Source organism: Takifugu rubripes, chromosome 10 (assembly GCF_901000725.2).
Source record: "Takifugu rubripes chromosome 10, fTakRub1.2, whole genome shotgun sequence".
NCBI lineage: Eukaryota > Metazoa > Chordata > Actinopteri > Tetraodontiformes > Tetraodontidae > Takifugu > Takifugu rubripes.
Window position 1 is genome coordinate 11,285,525 of NC_042294.1, and position 18,111 is coordinate 11,303,635.

The 18,111-nt window shown below is 52.4% G+C and overlaps 2 protein-coding genes across 5 annotated transcripts; one reads left to right on the forward strand and one right to left on the reverse strand.

The window, feature by feature from the left end:
- Nucleotides 1-1,856: 1,856 nt before the first annotated feature.
- Nucleotides 1,857-10,122, forward strand: LOC101068951 (cullin-1-like). Its single transcript, XM_029842664.1, is given in 23 exon segments — nt 1,857-2,029; nt 5,351-5,726; nt 5,809-5,912; nt 5,915-5,982; nt 6,046-6,213; nt 6,298-6,348; nt 6,420-6,510; nt 6,583-6,746; nt 6,812-6,974; nt 7,053-7,183; nt 7,258-7,365; nt 7,445-7,551; nt 7,633-7,681; nt 7,768-7,899; nt 7,992-8,109; nt 8,201-8,277; nt 8,365-8,483; nt 8,564-8,669; nt 8,817-8,861; nt 8,962-9,047; nt 9,122-9,227; nt 9,301-9,415; nt 9,499-10,122. Coding segments are annotated over 22 exon segments (2,268 nt in total). The 5' UTR covers nt 1,857-2,029; nt 5,351-5,586; the 3' UTR covers nt 9,519-10,122.
- An 88-nt stretch (nt 10,123-10,210) lies between these two features.
- Nucleotides 10,211-18,111, reverse strand: ezh2 (enhancer of zeste 2 polycomb repressive complex 2 subunit). Of its 4 annotated transcripts, none has more exons than XM_011618280.2 (19): nt 17,967-18,111; nt 16,731-16,854; nt 15,381-15,509; nt 15,194-15,313; nt 14,977-15,097; nt 14,681-14,860; nt 14,319-14,421; nt 14,030-14,193; nt 13,859-13,956; nt 13,547-13,784; nt 12,992-13,158; nt 12,716-12,851; nt 12,526-12,651; nt 12,279-12,457; nt 12,108-12,203; nt 11,954-12,035; nt 11,802-11,882; nt 11,425-11,509; nt 10,211-11,301 (listed from the first exon to the last, which is right to left on the reverse strand). In XM_011618280.2, exons 2-19 carry the CDS (start codon nt 16,845-16,847, stop codon nt 11,241-11,243), a joined length of 2,283 nt encoding a protein of 760 aa, XP_011616582.1. In that variant the 5' UTR covers nt 16,848-16,854; nt 17,967-18,111; the 3' UTR covers nt 10,211-11,240. The 4 variants fall into 4 exon arrangements, with proteins under 4 accessions (XP_011616582.1, XP_029698523.1, XP_003977206.1 ...); XM_029842663.1 differs by having other exon boundaries at nt 17,774-18,006; XM_003977157.3 differs by having other exon boundaries at nt 17,606-18,005.

An 18,111-nucleotide genomic window follows, 5' to 3' on the forward strand; every position in this document is an offset into this window, starting at 1 on the left:
ACAGCACCGCGCTGGACGCGCGTCACCCCCCCCGCACCACCTCCACCCGCGCCATGCATTATTCCGCCGGCCTCACCTGTGATATCCTGCCTTCAGAAGCGCTCGCACGCGCGGCTGCGACGCACAACGGGCCCGTTCGTAGGGACAAGCATGGGCTGCTGCGTGTGTCGCACCTTGTAGAGGAATTCATCACATTTCTGGGTTATTTCCCCCGCAAATCCAGCAGTCGGGGGGGGCTTCCGTCCGCCGCGTCACCGCCGTCACGCTGACTGGGTCCGCGAGGGCAATGAGCGCAGCTCGGGGCCACCGAGCTCCGGCTCAGAGGGGCCTGGTTATTCCGCTGGTGGAGGAACGCAATGGAAGGCAGAGCTGAGAGGAAGACGAGAGGAGAGACAGCACCACTCAGAGCTCAGGAGGACTCTTCATGATGCAGGCTGCAGCCGCACGCACGCGTGTTCATGCACTCGTTGTAGGAACTAAAATATTTCACACGGAAACGGACAGTTCATCAACAACCCGTTGGAGATCCGCCTCTAGGCTCCATTTCACTTCCTCCCCAACATAATATGACGGTGACACTGCTTAATAATGACTAAATAATAGTTTTACGCTTTATTACAGTACTAATTATTAGCAATAACAGCAGAAATAATAAACGACTGCATTGTTAATGTCAGTCTTTTATGGGGTTTTTGCTAATGTTCATGCATTAGTGGAGCATGTTAAGCTCATTAGTGGCGTCATCAGCGCAACATTGAGCTCCACATAATGACGGATCAATAACGATCCCGATGGGGATCCTCTCGCACTTTTACACTGCTGTCACGTGCATGTGGTCATCTGATCTGCGCAATCGGATGTTTTGGCTTCAGCTGCTGTCAGCAAACGTTGTGCTGCGTCACGCTTGAACCTGCGTCAAGGGACCGGAAGCGAAATCAAATGTAGCGTGTGGAAAAGAACGGAATGACTCGACTTTTGGAGTGAAGTGTCCTTTTGCTCTTAGAAGCTTGAGGTTGAACACTGATTGATGGAATAGTTGGTTTTCCTGTAAAAACCATAAACTGACGCAGGAGCATTTACACTGTATACAGACTGGAAATGTGCGCATCATTATTAACGCCCCTCCCACAAAAGCTACACCACAAACATTCCTTTATTCTTATGTGAAGTGACTACATTCTATAATAATGTTTAGACTGATCAATACTGTATCGATGGAATCCAAGACTTACATCTGAATTAAAAGAAAAGCAAAATACTTCAATTCCTTTTTGGCTGAACAGAAAACTCCACTTGCAAATACTACATGCACATACTAACCGAGGTCACATTTGCTGGCAGCAGCAATAAAAATGCACGTGAATTATTTGGTATAGAAAGATGCCGGACAGAATTAAACAGGCGATATGTAAAACCTAAATCTTATGTGTAGTTGACTTTTTCTTTTTAAATAAAATTGTGAGTTCGCTGTTGGAAAGATGGAAGCGGCCACTTAGTTTGTAACAGATAGTAATAATTATATTGTTATATTATTACATTTTTTTAAAAAAGTTACGTTATTTGTGGCAAAGCAGCTGATTATTGTCGGCCGCCATGTTTGTAGTCCAAAACCCAAATCCCGTTCTGTGACGCTAATGATGCATTCACGGGTTATGGGGATTTTAGGTCTTCCGTTTTGGTTTTCAGTTGTGTCCATGTGAGATATACATATATAAAACATATCTAGGGCGGTCATTTCTGAATGACATTTTCTTCGTGGAAACGCTTGTGAGAACAAAAAAAGTGCACTATTTTCTGGTCATATTTGTTCTGGTAGCGACGGGTGAGACACATTTCCGTGGGTAAGTAAAGGTAGCATGATTCGGTGTGTCGGTGCTGATCTTTGTGCGAACGAAGCACAGCGGTCGCAGTTAGCGGTCCAACGCCAAAAACATAAACGTTCAGACAGAAGGCGGTGGTGAAAACGGATCTTTGGCCTCGAATCAGAGATTTAACGCGATTATAAAGTGACGGCCACCGCGTTAAAATGGTAAGAACACATTTAAGGCTTGTATACGTAAACCTGAGCGGGAGATTGATTGTCCGGACAATTTAGCCTACAGCTAACTGGCTAATGCTAAATGGCTAGCAAAATGTTTTCCTGACTCATTATAGAGCAGCTTCAGAAGCTAGGCTGCCATTTTACACCAACAACACAGGTAATTCGTCTTTTCTGATCAGTCTCGTTTGCTTGGCCAGGAAAAATGTTTGTCTTAAAAATACCACCCATTGTTTTTTATGCGTATCGTTTGTGGTAATCGAACAGTTTCTACTATCTTAGATTAAGTCCACCCTGCTCTAGACTGTCGGGCTAACGCTGCTCACAAGCTAAGCGGCTAACCGATCCTCAGTAGCTAATGATGCTAACAGTGTTGCGTAGCAGTGTCGGAACCAGTTCGCAAGGATTCTCTCAACGTGTATTTTCTAAAACAGTCGGCCAACAACTTCCAGGCTTTGACTGCGGTGGTTGTAGTGGCTGTTTTTGGGCGACCACGACTCATTGGCTAGTTAATCGTGGGTCAACCGTCCACGGTTTTGGACTAAAACCTTGTGATTCGTGCCAGATTCAGGAATCCAACACTGTAAATTCTGAGTTAAATCAGGGGGGAAAAAAGCATTAAAACTGTAGTTAATTGCTCTGTTCTGTGTTGGAGGCATCATTTATCCTGTGTAACTTAGTCTGCATCAATAACATGCACCCTTGTGCAGTAATGGTTGGTTAGCCTGGTTAATTATGATGGTGATGGTTGGTTAGCCTGGTTAATTATGATGGTGATGGTTGGTTAGCCTGGTTAATTACGATGGTGGTGGTTGGTTAGCCTGGTTAATTATGATGGTGATGGTTGGTTAGCCTGGTTAATTATGATGGTGATGGTTGGTTAGCCTGGTTAATTACGATGGTGGTGGTTGGTTAGCCTGGTTAATTATGATGGTGGTGGTTGGTTAGCCTGGTTAATTATGATGGTGATGGTTGGTTAGCCTGGTTAATTACGATGGTGGTGGTTGGTTAGCCTGGTTAATTATGGTGGTGGTGGTTGGTTAGCCTGGTTAATTATGATGATTATTGAGGGGGAACATTTCTAATGTTCATTCGACACCTGAATAGATGGGAAATTGTTCGTTTCCTTTTTAAAACCTTCCTTCTGGAAACCACACTGTAATGTAAAATAAGTACGACAAATCTGCGGATGAACCACGTCTGTAGTTACTGAACTAGGTTTTTAATGTGTGATACTAGTTCTAATTTGTAAATCGGCTATAATAGTTAACCTTGACAATGTTACTCCTGTTGTATCTAATCAACAATATGATCTGTATCAAACCCATCAATTAATAAAATATCAATCAAGTATTTTCTAGATGGAGACTTTGGACCGGTCAGACCGATCTGGCCCTGTGGTCGGAGGACCGCAGTGTGTATCAGTGGGTTATTGATCCCATCAATCACCTATGGATCACCGATCCCTACTGTTGTGGACCCCCCCTACAGAATAACTGAGGCTCCTCTCTGAGAGGCCAGCACACATTTAAACGTGTGCATGTGTGCATTACTGTAAGTACACACCTGCACGTGCAGTGACACCGTGCAGACACACACCTGCACATTGTTGTGTGTGTGTTTCCTGGAAGTTGTTAAGGGACTTTAATGGCCCCGTCTGTCTCCAGGGGTTCCAGGATGTTGGAGCGTTTCTTTCCAAAAATACGAGCGCGTCGTGCACTGTAAAGGAATCCGTGTGACCTTATTTATGTTGAACGTGAGGCTAGTGTGTGTGAACACTCCTGTCTTTGGTCTTTCAGCCGGAACGCTCGGCAGCCGTCGCTCGGACCTGTAGTTCCTTCCTTTATAGACCTTTAGTGACCGTTGGATCCGTGGAAACGTCGCCGTTGACGACCCTGTGAACCTGGGTAGAAACCGTCCCCGTTTCCCTCGGCGTGCACGGATGGGATGTTTTTATGGGACGGGTCTGCGTTCCTCCCTCCGACCCAACACTCGGAGACCTGGTGGATCATCGGACCCCTGTTTGTGCACCAATATAGTGATCCAGAAGATCACCTTGGTGTAGGTAACAAAGTTGGGTCTGTTGGGACCTGAATGGGCCCAGGCAGTCGGAGATATCTGTGTGTGTTGGTAATAATGAGTGTGTGTGTGGTTGCATTGGTGCCTGGGGGGGGGGCAGCAGTGGGAACTGGCGTTAACCCCGGTCCGTCCTGTCGGCTCTGACCTGGAGGTTGTGACCCGATCTGCAGGGATCAGAACCTCTGCTCCTCTGACCCAGACCGTGCAGGAGCCGCTCAGTCTTGAGCAACACGCGCACGAGCTTGTTTGTATTTTGCTGGGCTTGATTTAAATGTAGGGTAAGAGGTTGTTGAGTCTGGCGTAATCAGATTGGGTCAGAAGAGCTTTTCCCAGAGAGCACTGCTCTCTCTCTCTCCCTCTGTCTCTAGGTCTCTCGCTCCATCTCTCTATGTCTCTCTCTCTCCATGTCTCTCTCCCTCTCTCCATGTCTCTCTCTCCCTCTCTCGATGTCTCTCTCTCCTCTCTCTGTCTCTCTCCCTCTCTCTATGTCTCTCTCTCTCTCTCCATCTCTCTCTCTATGTCTCTCTCGATGTCTCTCTCTCCCTCTCTCTATGTCTCTCTCCCTCTCTCTATGTCTCTCTCTCTCTCTCCCTCTCTCTCTCCCTCTCTCTATGTCTCTCTCCCTCTCTCCATCTCTCTCTCCCCCCCCCCCCCAGCATCCTCCTCTTCTCTGCCTGTACTCGGATTACTTTGCTGTTTCGGGTGCCAAGTGTTGTGGTGAACTTGTGCTCAGTCGTAGTAGGCAGGTGTGTGGTCGTGCACGTGCACGTGCACGCGCTCCTGCCGAGGGAGCTGCCATGTTCCCCCACCTTCTACCTCCTGCTGTGAAGGGCACCTTATCCAGCGCTCTGCCTCCCCGTTCTCCAATGCCTACTTGGAGGTATTGTCTGCCCCAGTTGCCATAGAAACTGCTGAATCACCTGAGGTAGCGCTGCTGTTACGGAGCCCGGGCCGGGTCTCCTGAAGAGCCTTGTCTGGCTGCTCAGGTCCACCAGACCTCCACGTTGGCCTTGGGCTCCTCTCAGGGTGTGACGCCCACCCAGAGGCTCAGGGGGCATTTGTGCCTCTGCTGTGAGACCGAGGTGTCAAAGTGGACTAATCTGTCATTAGCTGGACCGACGTCACGGTCTGGCCCGCGTCCTGGTCCAGCTGAGAGCGGATGAGAACAGTCCTGGGTCAAAGGCGTGACATCAAAGACATCAAAGACATCAGGCGTTGTTCTGTCCCCCGTAGGTCAGCTGGTGAGTCTGACGGCACCACCCAGGCTGCAGAGCGGGACTGCATCCTGTCTTGGAACCGACCACCCTTTGGCTTCCTGAACGCCTCCTGCCAGATGGATCGCACACTCTGAGGTCAGAGCCACTCGGGATCAGAACAAACTGAGGAGGAGCGGATCCGGTCGGGCCCACGCTCACCGGAGCAGGAACGGTAGCTCGGGGGAGAGGAGAGAGGCCATAAGGGGCTCCAGCATGTCGTCCAACAGGACCCAGAACCCTCATGGACTCAGACAGATAGGTCTGGACCAGATATGGGACGACCTGCGGGCTGGTATCCAGCAGGTGTACACGCGGCAAAGCATGGCCAAGTCGCGCTACATGGAGCTCTACACGTATCCACTCTATGCTCCCTGTTGTCAGTAGGTGTCTGTTGGTCTCCATGGCGACCGCCGTGATCCTTATCCTCCCCTCCAGACATGTATATAATTATTGTACCAGCGTCCACCAGTCGAGCCAGGGCCGAGGCTCCGCGCCTCCGGCCAAACCCTCCAAAAAGTCCTCCACTCCCGGCGGAGCCCAGTTGTGGGCCTGGAGCTCTACAAGCGACTCAAAGAGTTCCTGAAGAACTATCTGACCAGCCTGCTGAAGGTGAGACCGTCGGAGGGACCCGCGGCAGATGGTTCCTGGTTCTAACCTCCCTGTTTCCGGCAGGATGGCGAGGACCTGATGGACGAGTGTGTGTTGAAGTTTTATACGCAGCAGTGGGAAGACTACCGGTTCTCCAGTAAGGTTCTCAACGGGATCTGTGCCTACCTCAACCGCCACTGGGTCAGACGGGAGTGCGACGAGGGCCGCAAAGGGATCTACGAGATCTACTCCGTGAGTCTCGTTGCTCTAGGCGGCAGCGGCCGGGGCGCGGCATCGTCTTAACCTCTTCTGTGTCCCCCCCTTCCCCCCCCACAGCTGGCTCTGGTCACCTGGAGGGAGTGTTTGTTCCGCCCCCTCAACAAGCAGGTACGTCCGGGCCGCGGCGCCGCACGTCCGCGCCGTCGTCACGGCGACTGACGGCACCGTCTTTGTCGCAGGTCACCAACGCCGTGCTGAAGCTCATCGAGAGGGAGAGGAACGGCGAGACCATCAACACCAGGCTGATCAGCGGGGTGGTCCAGTCCTACGGTGGGTCCACGTGGACTGATCGTCAGCCGACGTCAGAGATCAATAATCAATAATTGCCGGGTCGTGTTTCAGTCGAGCTGGGCCTGAACGAAGAGGACGCCTTCGCCAAAGGCCCGACGCTCTCCGTGTACAAGGAGTACTTCGAGTGCCAGTTCCTCACCGACACGGAGCGCTTCTACACCCGGGAGAGCACCGAGTTCCTGCAGCAGAACCCCGTCACCGAGTACATGAAGAAGGTAACTGTTGCCATGGAGCCGCACCTGCTGGTTCCGTGGGACCCAAACCATCCCTCTGTCCTCAGGCGGAGGCCCGTCTGCTGGAGGAGCAGCGGCGCGTGCAGGTCTACCTCCACGAGTCCACTCAGGACGAGCTGGCCAGGAAGTGCGAGCAGGTCCTGATCGAGAAACACCTGGAGATCTTCCACACCGAGTTCCAGAACCTTCTGGACGCCGACAAGAACGAAGGTAAAAAGCCACCGGGCGGCGTTCGTTCGAGGTGACAGCTGAAGCGTCGGTAACCACGGCGACGCCGTCCGTCCTCAGATCTGGGTCGCATGTACAACCTGGTGTCGCGGATCACGGACGGGCTGGGAGAACTGAAGAAGCTTCTGGAGACCCACATCCACAACCAGGGCCTGGCCGCCATCGAGAAGTGTGGCGAGGCGGCGCTCAACGTAGGCGCAGCTTTGGGGAGCGAGTCTCACCCCCCCTCCCCCCCCCATGTCTCACCCACGCTGTCTCTCCCCAGGACCCCAAGGTGTACGTGCAGACCACCCTGGACGTCCATAAGAAGTACAACGCGCTGGTCATGTCCGCCTTCAACAACGACGCCGGCTTCGTGGCGGCTCTAGACAAGGTCAGTGCCTCCCCCCCCCCCCGCAGAGCCCGGCGCCTCCGGCCGGGCCGCTCTGACGCCGTGGGCGCTCTGTCTGCAGGCGTGCGGGCGCTTCATCAACAACAACGCCGTCACCAGGATGGCGCAGTCCTCCAGCAAGTCCCCCGAGCTGCTGGCCCGCTACTGCGACTCTCTGCTGAAGAAGAGGTGAGTCCGCCGCCGCTCCAGCTCCGCCCCCAGCTCCGCCCCCGCCGGCGTTCTGCAACTTTGCTTCTCCTTCACCCGCAGTTCGAAAAACCCGGAAGAGGCGGAACTGGAGGACACGCTCAACCAAGTGGTGAGTAGGTTTGTAGGCGGCCGGGGCGAGGCCTCCTCCCGGGGGGGGGGCGGGGCTTTAGTCCTGAACGGCGTCGGCTCTTGCAGATGGTTGTGTTCAAGTACATCGAGGACAAAGATGTTTTCCAGAAGTTTTACGCTAAGATGTTGGCTAAACGCCTGGTGCATCAGAACAGCGCCAGTGACGACGCGGAGGCCAGCATGATCTCCAAGCTCAAGGTGCGAGTCCCTCACACACACACACACACACACACACACGCGCGCACGTGCACGTGCACGTTTCTGCAGCTCAGCCTGTCCTCGTCCAACAGCAAGCGTGCGGCTTCGAGTACACGTCCAAACTGCAGCGAATGTTCCAGGACATCGGCGTCAGCAAAGACCTGAACGAGCAGTTCAAGAAGCACCTCACCAACTCGGAACCCCTGGACCGTACGTGCACTCGTGCGTGTTCGGCCGTGTGTGCGGCGGCGTCGACGCGCTCGCCACCTTTTGTTTTAATATGAGTGAAACTGTGTTTCAGTGGACTTCAGTATCCAGGTCCTGAGCTCTGGGTCGTGGCCTTTCCAGCAGTCCTGCACCTTTGCTTTGCCTTCTGAGGTGAGACCCTGTAATAACCGGTCCGGACCCGCACGACACCGGAGCTCCTCTTCACAAACGCCGTGTTTTGGGTTCGTGTCTCTGCAGCTGGAGCGAAGTTACCAGCGCTTCACGGCGTTTTACGCCAGCAGACACAGCGGCAGGAAGCTGACGTGGCTGTACCACCTGTCCAAAGGAGAGCTGGTCACAAACTGCTTCAAGAACAGGTAGGACGCCACTCTGGGGTCGGAACGGCGCCGCCCTGGTGGCGGAGCGTCTAAACAGCCCACGCCGGTTGGTGTTTCAGGTACACGCTGCAGGCCTCCACCTTCCAGATGGCCATCCTGCTGCAGTACAACACCGAGGACAGTTACACCGTCCAGCAGCTCACCGACAGTACACAGATCAAAACTGTGAGCGCACACACACACACACACACACACGATGATGTCATTGCGCTCGGAACAAGGTTTAGCTTTATTTTTACCTCCGGTGGTGGGAAGCTTCGTGAGGTCTCCTTTCATTTCTGTGGCGAATGAACGGATATTTCCTGTTTTCAGGACATTCTGATTCAAGTTCTCCAGATTCTGTTAAAATCCAAGCTGGTAAGTTTCAGTCCGATTCTCATCCTGGTGGCACCAGATCAATGTGAGCCGGTTTCCCAGAGAACCCAGGAAGCCTCCAGTGATGCAGGAATGTGTTGTTCAGGTGATGGAGGATGAGAACGCCAACGTGGATGAAATCGATTTTAAACCCGACACCGTCATCAAGCTCTTCCTGGGATATAAGAAGTAAGCGATGGTTTGTGGCTCTCGTGATCGAAGAGAAGCCTTTTTGTTGAATTTGGCGTCTGTCTTGGTGACAGCAAGAAGCTGAGGGTGAACATCAACGTCCCCATGAAGACGGAGCAGAAACAGGAACAGGAAACGACTCACAAAAACATCGAGGAGGATCGGAAACTCCTCATACAGGTGAATGGGTTCCCTTCTGTCCGTGCATCCTTTGGCTATTCTAACCCTTTAAATGGCCTTTGTTTGCTTGCAGGCTGCTATTGTGAGGATCATGAAGATGAGGAAGGTCCTGAAGCATCAGCAGCTTCTGGCGGAGGTTCTGAACCAGCTGTCATCGAGATTCAAACCCAGAGTTCCCTGTCATCAAGGTAACCGGCGCCGAACTAACGAGCCCGTGGAACACGAGTCGCCGGGTTGTGCTCTAACGCGTTGTCTCCCCTCTGGTGGACAGAAATGCATCGACCATCCTGATAGAGAAAGAGTACCTGGAGCGAGTGGATGGCGAGAAAGACCGTACAGCTACCTGGCCTGAACGCTGCTGCAAGCTCCCCTTTTCTTTATTTTATTTTTTTTCTTTTAAATTATGTCAGTTAAAGTGAGGATCCCTCTGAGTGGCGGCCATGTTGGAGCTGATGACAGCCAACCTGCCAGGAGGGGGGGGGGGTTCTCCTGGAACGCCCCCTGCTGTTGAGACTGGGAAGCCCCGTTCGTCCTGTCCTATCTGTAGGACTGAAACTCTTCCCTGTCTTACTGTAAATAAACCACCAGGGGGCGCGACGGCGATGAATTAGCCAATCAGAGGAGAGCCGCATCCAAGGTTTCTGCATGCTACTGCCTACCTGCAACCACGGCGACCACAAAACATCCGAGAGAGGAGTCGAGCGACCGGGCGGCTGAAGTAAAGCGATCAACTGCATCGAGGAGGCAGCCGGTCACCGCGGCCGCGGCGCTTCGTTACGGGCGAATTGTCTTTGGTTTGTCCAGGAGGCGTTTCATTACCGAACAGTGGACATTTGTATAGTGTGCTTCATTTTCTAAATGTGTGATAAATAAAAATAAGGAAAGATTTCTCTAACCTCTCGATTCTGTCCAAACGCTGCAGCTTTTATATATATATAGATATATATATGTTTATTGTCACAGAAACAAAATCCCTGTAAACATTTTTACAAAATCAGCACCATGTTGTTGCAGGAAATTAAAAGTCTTGAAAAATGACCTGAAGATCCGGACAAAATCTACAAATATTCAGCTTTGTCGTTATAAAATACAACATTTGACTCTTCATCTGAACCACAGGAAGTAAATTTCCATTGAGGGCGAGTTTGACCACGTTTGGACAGGAAGTTCAGACCAACGAGCGAGAACGGAGGTGTTCCAGGCGCCGCCAGGCACCACAGGAAAGGTCGGCCCCGCCCCCACCTGACCTTTAGGCTCGTGCTAAAAATAACTTCCAAATAAATAAGCCGCTGTGACTCTGCTGAATGCGACCTTCACCTGATGACATCACTTCCTTCGGCCCGGCAGCTTCACGTCCAATAAACTTGACATTTACTCACATTTCTCAAGCGCTCATTGACGTTTTAATGTGACCTTTTAAATAAAATGGGAGGAAAAACCCCCCCCACAAATTTTCACGTGAACATTATTTGAACTCCGACGCCAGCACAGGTTGGCGGTGATTGGGGACACGTGCACGACAGCCACTTTCACACATGCACTGTGGTGCATCGGGGTCGGTCCAGCTCACGATTTACCCCCAGAGGGTCGTTGAGAGCAGGTGCATCATGGGTAAAATGGGACCCTGGGGGTAAAGAGGGGTTTGACACCAGAGACCCCACCAAGAGCCCCCCCCCCACCCCCCCCCCAGTCTGGAGGACAGAAATCAGTGCACGTGTGAACGCGGCTCCGTCCGGTCCAAAACGTTGGTCCCTGATGTTTCATCTCGAAAAGGTTCGTTGGTCGAAACTGAGACGCTCGAATGAACAAAAAGGTTGTTAAAGAAAGATGAAAAAAAAAACAGCATCAAACTTTGAGTATTCCAAGTTTTCCTGAAGTTTTGAGTCATTCTCAAGATTTCCTGAAGAATGTGGTGCACGTGTGTGTGTGAGACAGTGTGTGTGTGTGAGAGTGTGTGTGTGTGTGTGTGTGTGTGTAAGGCCTTTGTGTCATCAATCAGGAGGCATCATTCAGTCAGGCGATCTCCATCTCACGCTCAATCCCAACGTACTTCAGGGCGTCAGCCTGACTGTACCTGCAACACACACGCGCACACACACACACACACACGTTGTCACGTACTAAAACAGGCAGTTTTAACATCACTGGCCTCTGATCAATAATATTGCAGATGGATCCAGTACCGATCAGGACTGACCTGTAGTCGAAGAACAGTTCCTCGCCCGTCTGAATGGCTCTCTTGGCAAAGATTCCTATCCTGTGATCTCCGTTCACCATCATCACTGCGGAGCAGAGCAGAGCCCCTGAACATGCTGAGCGGAGCAGCATCTGACCGAGCGGAGCGGCGCCCGTCTGAGCGGAGCAGCATCTGACCGAGCGGAGCGGCGCCCGTCTGAGCGGAGCGGCGCCCGTCTGAGCGGAGCGGCGCCCGTCTGAGCGGAGCAGCGCCCGTCTGAGCGGAGCAGCATCATTACCTTTAGCGCAGCCGCGTTACCTTAGCGCAGCCGCGTTTACCTTTAGCGCAGCCGCGTTACCTTTAGCGCAGCCGCGTTACCTTTAGCGCAGCCGCGTTACCTTTAGCGTAGCAGTTGGGGTTGACGGAGTGGTTGGCGAAGCGGATCTTGTTGCCTTTCCTCGTTGCGTCGACGACAAAGTCTGAGGCGCAGAAAGGTTTTAAGGTGAGCGGGTGCGTTTCTGCCGTGCGACTCTGCGTGACGGCGCGTTACCGTTGTTGAGGTTAAACAGGAAGCTGCACATGTATTTGTCATAAACCTTCCCCCTGCGGTCCGCTTCATCCTGAGAGATGATCTGCACGAGAACAAACCAGGGACATTAGAAGGACCCACACGCCCCCGTGGGCGGCGCCCGGCGGCGGCGTACCTCTCCGCAGTACTCGGAGATGAAGTCGTTCTTCTGGACCGGCTCTTTGATGAAGATTCCCCATCCCGCCACGTCGGACGGCGCCAGCAGCAGGTGCTGAAATCCACAAGTTCAGATGAGACTCGTGGCGGCGGCGCCCTAACCCTAACCCTGTTTATTGCGGTCCGGTACCTTCTTGGCTCCTCTCTGGATGGAGCAGTTCTTGCAGGACACGTTCTTGCTGTCCCAGTGGTCCGCAGCGCCGCAGGTCAGGCACAGGTCCGGGTCGCACTCCCTCACGGCCAGGTAGCAGGGACACTGCTTGGTGTTGCACTGGGCTTTGCACCGGCACCCGGGGAAGCGGTTCTGACCTGCGGACCGGCGGAGGGGGCTGTTAAGGCTGCAGAAACCGGGCCGGAGCGGCGGGAACGCCTCTTACATTCGGAGCTGCACTGGCAGAACTTCTCGCAGAAGTTCTGGGCGGTGACGCAGGGGCAGGAGGAGTCGCAGGGCTGCCGGGGGTGGTCGCAGGGCTGGTAGTTGTACACGTGGTTGGAGGAGCCGTCTGCAGCGGGACACAACGGGTCAGGAAAGGGGCTGGAACGGCACACGGACTCCGGTTCTGGTACCTTTCTTCAGCTGGATTTTGCGGCAGTGTGTGGCCCAGAGCCGGTGTTTCCTCTTCTTCTTCCTCGGGGGAGTGTCTTCGTCCTCAGCAGGCGCCCGAGCGATGATGCTCGACTCTTTGACCCGGAACTCGTAAACCTGCAGACGAGACAGCCTTGAATCCTGGAGCGCGACAGCCTTGAATCCTGGAGCGCGACAGCCTTGAATCCTGGAGCGCGACAGCCTTGAATCCTGGAGCAGCTGAGGCGCGCTCCAGGTGACGGCGGCCACCAACTCACCTGTCTGCAGGTCTTGGTTCCGATGAGCCGCGCGATGGCGCAGAAGTTGTCGTAGTAGGTGCCGATCAGAACCCTGAACAGGGAGGCTTCTGCTCCGTTCCACTCCACCGCTTCAGCCTCGCCGCTCAGCTTCATCTTCACGGGAGTCTGACACCGCGAGTTCCCCTCTGCACAGAGGAACCAGAGGATCCAGAGAGGAACCACAGAGGATCCAGAGGGGATCCAGAGAGGAACCAGAGAGGAACCAGAGAGGAACCACAGAGGATCCAGAGAGGAACCACAGAGGAACCAGAGAGGAACCAGAGAGGATCCACAGAGGAACCAGAGAGGATCCACAGAGGAACCAGAGAGGAACCACAGAGGATCCAGAGAGGATCCAGAGAGGAACCAGAGAGGAACCACAGAGGATCCAGAGAGGAACCACAGAGGAACCAGAGAGGAACCACAGAGGATCCAGAGAGGAACCACAGAGGATCCAGAGAGGATCCACATTGGATCCACAGAGGATCCACCTGTGGCTGCACCATGCTACAGGAGTGTAGCGATCAAAAGCACCTGAGCTGCTGGTGTTCTCGTCCTTCTTGTAGTCGTCGTCTTTGTCGTTTTCTCGCTCGTCGTCCTTGCTGCCCTCGCGGTCGCTGTCGGCGTCTTTGGTTTCCGAGGAGACGGTGGGCGTGCTGGGCCGGCTGTTGCTGTTCGGCTGTCGTCCGCGGCGACGGCCGACCGCGCGCTTCGACGGGGTCTTGGCCCGCTCGGCGAGGCCCCCGGCTGGATACTCGCTGGCGATCCCGTCCTGAGCGGCGAGAGCGTCCCAGCAGTGAGGACAGGAGCAGACACGGGCTTTAAGCAGGCGGGTCACCTGCTCACCTGTAGCAGGTACATGTAGCAGTCGAGGCCACAGGGTTTACTGTCCACCAGGTTCTCCAGGTTCTTGCGCTTGTAGGTGTTGGGGGTTGCGTGAAAAGCTGAAATCAGAGCCGGGATCAGTGGTGCGGACCTTATCTCCCGGGGGTTCGGCGCCGAGGCTCTGGGACTCACGGTGGAGGAAGCAGTCGTATTTGAAGCAGCGCCTGCAGAACAGCGTGTGGAAGGAGTGCAGGCTCTGCTCGCGCTGCACGGACCGGGCGTTTGGACCGTCGATGTTGGGCGTGCACTCGGGGGGCAGCGCACCGGGCAGCTGCTGCTCCGTCAGCTCCTTGTACCTGACGACACACACACACACACCCTCGTACTCCTATCTCTGTGAGGACATTGTGCATCATTTTCCATCACAAGTGATCTGTTCAACCACAGCACGACTCCAACAGCCCTAAACCAGGACACTAACTTCTCTTTGAGCTCCTCGGTTGAGCCTTTGTCGGGGAACATGGCAGAAATGGCCTCAAAGATCTTCTCAGAAGGAAACTTCTTGCCGTCAGCGCCGGTGCGGCCTGAATACAAACACACTCGCATCAGAGGACATGTCTCACACACACACGGGGACGGGACGAGGGACAGGAAGAGGCTCGGGGACAGCTTGATGCTCACTTCTGCTGCATGTACAGAAAATAGAAAGGATGAAATTTCCCTCTGCAGCTCTGCTGAATGAGCTCGCAGAGGAGATCTGAGTTGAAGAAAAGAAAGAAAAGCCTTTCATGTAGCAAAGGACGACTTTCTCTCTTCTACAGTTTTGTTTGTCGTTGGACTCACTCTCGCTGGTGGCGAGCACGTCCTTGCGGGTGTCCTCTGGACGCTCCTTACTGTCACACAACTCCAGCTTGTCCACCTTATAGTCGTGTTCTTCCTCCTCTTCGTCATCTTCGTTGTCACTGTACTGGGCCAGAGCGTTCACCAGCTCCACAAATATCTCATCGTTGATGAAGCCACATTCTGTACAATAGAAGAGGATTTGGGCACTTTGAGCAGGATTGTGAGAGATCCAGATGTTTTCTGGCTGCCAATCACAACTATAGGACCAAATATTAGCCATTGCTCCCAGTCCTCACCTCTGTCTCCGTGCACTTTCCCATCATAGTTCTTTATCAGCTCTTCGATGAAAGTACCGTCTTGGTCCAGGATCTCGTCTCCCATGTAGGGAATATTATGAAGCACCGTCTCATCCTCTACCTGATGGTTAGAACACAACCACCAGCGGACCCATCAACCACTGCCAACAGTAAAGTCCTGCGTTTACTCAGTGAAAGGTTCTAAGTTCTCACACACCATGAAGTTCTGCTGCAGGGGCGACCAGGAGTACATGACTGGGACTGAAGCCACAGCGTTCAGGGTCTTCAGGGGGATAACCTGCCTGGGGAACTCCGAGAAGCTGCTGTCCACCGTACACTGGAGACAAACCCACAGTCAGAACACGCGTCCACCCTTAGAGACGCCCCAACACGGCTGCACCCACCTCCCGGGTGCCTCTCAACGAGCCCACGGATGTCATGATGTGAACTGGCTGGATTCGCCTGGTCTTCCACTCCTGGTTCAAGATATCAGTTCGCTCCACGATCTTTTGCCGGTTGGTGCTGAACATGCTCTGAGAGAAGGGTCAGAATAAAACGGTGAGACCTCACAGGCTGTTTGTGGAATATTTTACTAACAGATGTGCAGCGATCGTCTCAGCGCCGTCACATTAAGCCGGCAGAAAGTTGAAGGAAAAAAAGAAAGAATCTGGTCCGCTTCTATCATAAAATCTCAGCATTATACTGGTGTGTTCCTCCGTGCTTTCTGGCTCCATCCCTGTTCACCCTCTACTCCTCAGACACCCACAGCTCCTTCACCTCCCACCTGCAGGAGTTCTCTGACGACTGTGATTGTCGGCCTCATCACCGACGGAGATGACGAGGGTACGAAGGACCGACATAGAACTTTGTGGATCTCCAGATCAACCCTGGAGGTGGTGCTGGGCTTCAGACAACAGGGTTGAGAGGGTGACCACCTACATGACAATAAACTGGACAGGTCCCACAATACGGACGTTTAGGAAGCTGACTCTTCCTACTCAGGAGACTGAGGTCTTTTGGAGAGCAAGAGACACTCAAGACCTTTTATGGTGGTGCGGTTGTCTCCTCCATCTGCTAGTGTTCCTGCTGGGCAGGCAGCATCTGAGCCCAGGACGGAGCCAACCCTCCTGACTAGCCCGTCCAAGCTCTCTGGACTCTGTGGAGAAGGTGGGCAACAGCTGATGCTGGCTAACTCGAGGGCTACGCTACACAGACCCCCTCCAGGGCAGCAGACTGTTACACCCGCCCAACCACACGTCTCTACACCCGTGTGTGTGTGTGTATATATATCCTTCTGTACTCTGTAGTTAGTTCTATTTCTTGCATTAACCCTTTCCCTGCATCTACAGACCCCCAATATTGTCCCTGAATTTTCTTTTTTCCCCTGTACCTTGCATGTGGGTGGTGATTCTTCACCATTGTGAGACTATTAAAGATTAATCTTACCTTTCCTGCACTTTAATATGAAATATGAGTGATGTTACTGACAAGATCAGCCATATACATATGCATATATTGCAGAATTCTGTTAAATTCAAAGTAACTTTTCATCTGCAACTAAACCGTCTTTCATATTAATAAAAAAAGATTTTAAATTGCAATCATAATATTAAGGGAAAATATTGCAATTAGATTATTGAAAAAAACTGTCCAGCCCAAATGTGTGAACAGGATCTAATAAGTTACTCAGAATCCAGTTTTGCTACTCAGAACTGAGTTTGTGCACTGAGTGTTTTTATGGTTGGAGGCCAAACCTTGATTTCATCGGCCCGTCTGAAGCGTTTGAGCTGGCGAAGCCTCATGTACTCGGACTTCACCCTCCTTTTCCAGCAGGCAGGTCCTTTCTCCGAGCGCTTCCCTGTCAGCACCATGATCGCCCTGCAGCCAAACAAGAAGATGCTCACCATGGCGACGGAGGCTCTGAAACGATGGTTTTAGCAGCGGCTCTGTGGCCAAAGAACAGCAGCATGAAGAGGAGAACATCTAATACATATTCTGGAAAGGCATCTCCTCAACCTCGGTGTAAATGCTGGATTACTGGTGAAAAATGGTGAACAATCCTCCACCGTAAAATGGCTTCATGCCTCCTGTGGGCAGGTGTCTCCAGGTGGAGCTTCTTTCCACAAAGGAAAGATAAACAGTCCTGACAGTTATTAGGATTCTAGCACCTGAACATTTAAGACAGACGGAGACGAGTCACTCGTATAAACTTCTACGAATGACACACGTTGGGGGAAGAAAGGCAAGAATGAATCACAAAGTCATTCAAACAGTTTCAGAATTAACACGAGAGCTGGGTAACAATAATGTCAGACACATTCCTTCACTAACCAGATGCAACTGTTTAACTCTCACAAACTTTTATATGATGCTCCCGGTGTGCTGCATTAGTTTGTAAGGGTCTGGGGCTCTTTTACTTCTAAAACTGGTCGCAGGGATATTTTAACACCGGAAGCTTAAACTCTTTACAGCGGTACAATGTTTGACACGAAGCCTTGGCGAGCTAGCTAAGAGTTGGCCGGTCAACAAAGATTGGGGCATCCGCAGAGCGTCAAGACGAGACCCGGGTCTTTTGAATCACATAGAACAGGCTGGAAATAAAGACACCGGCAATGACACCCTCTCTTACCTGCGCCAAAGGTCCTGTCCTCATCCAACGTCGCGATTTAGGGTTGATATAATAAATAGTGGCAAAGTCGCCCTTTGTGTCGAGGATTAGCCGTCTCCGTATCCAGGCTAGCTGTAACGTTAGCACGATAGCTAGCTAGCACTTAGCACAGTATGGGGAGCGACTCACTTTGAGCGACACCGGCTTCACATTCCCGGTAGTCGGCAAACAAGACACGTCGAAGATTCAAGTTCGAGGCGACGTTTCACCAAAAGTACAACATTTATAGATATCGATTTTGAAAATTATTTCCAACATTTGTTCTAAAATATTGTCGAAACACTGTTTCCGCCTCAGAAGAGCTACAGTTCAAACTGCTCACCGTCTCACATTCGCCGCCCACTACAGCCGCATCAGATTCAAGAGGCGCGAAACGGTTGAGCCAATCGCAGAGGTCGATGGAAGAGCTTCTCAGTATTGTGCTCGGCGATTGGTTGGATCTTCGACCAATGAGCTCCACAGCTGCA

What these genes read in the sequence shown, in the direction of transcription:
- ezh2 (XM_029842662.1), bottom strand. Translation starts at nt 16,883, where the DNA reads ATGGTGAGCATCTTCTTGTTTGGCTGCAGGGCGATCATGGTGCTGACA. An exon ending in CGTTGAGAGGCACCCGGGAG is followed by an intron (nt 15,314 to 15,380) that starts GTGGGTGCAGCC and finishes GTTTGTCTCCAG; the next exon opens with TGTACGGTGGACAGCAGCTT. An exon ending in CGTGCTCGCCACCAGCGAGA is followed by an intron (nt 14,422 to 14,680) that starts GTGAGTCCAACG and finishes GTTTGTATTCAG; the next exon opens with GCCGCACCGGCGCTGACGGC.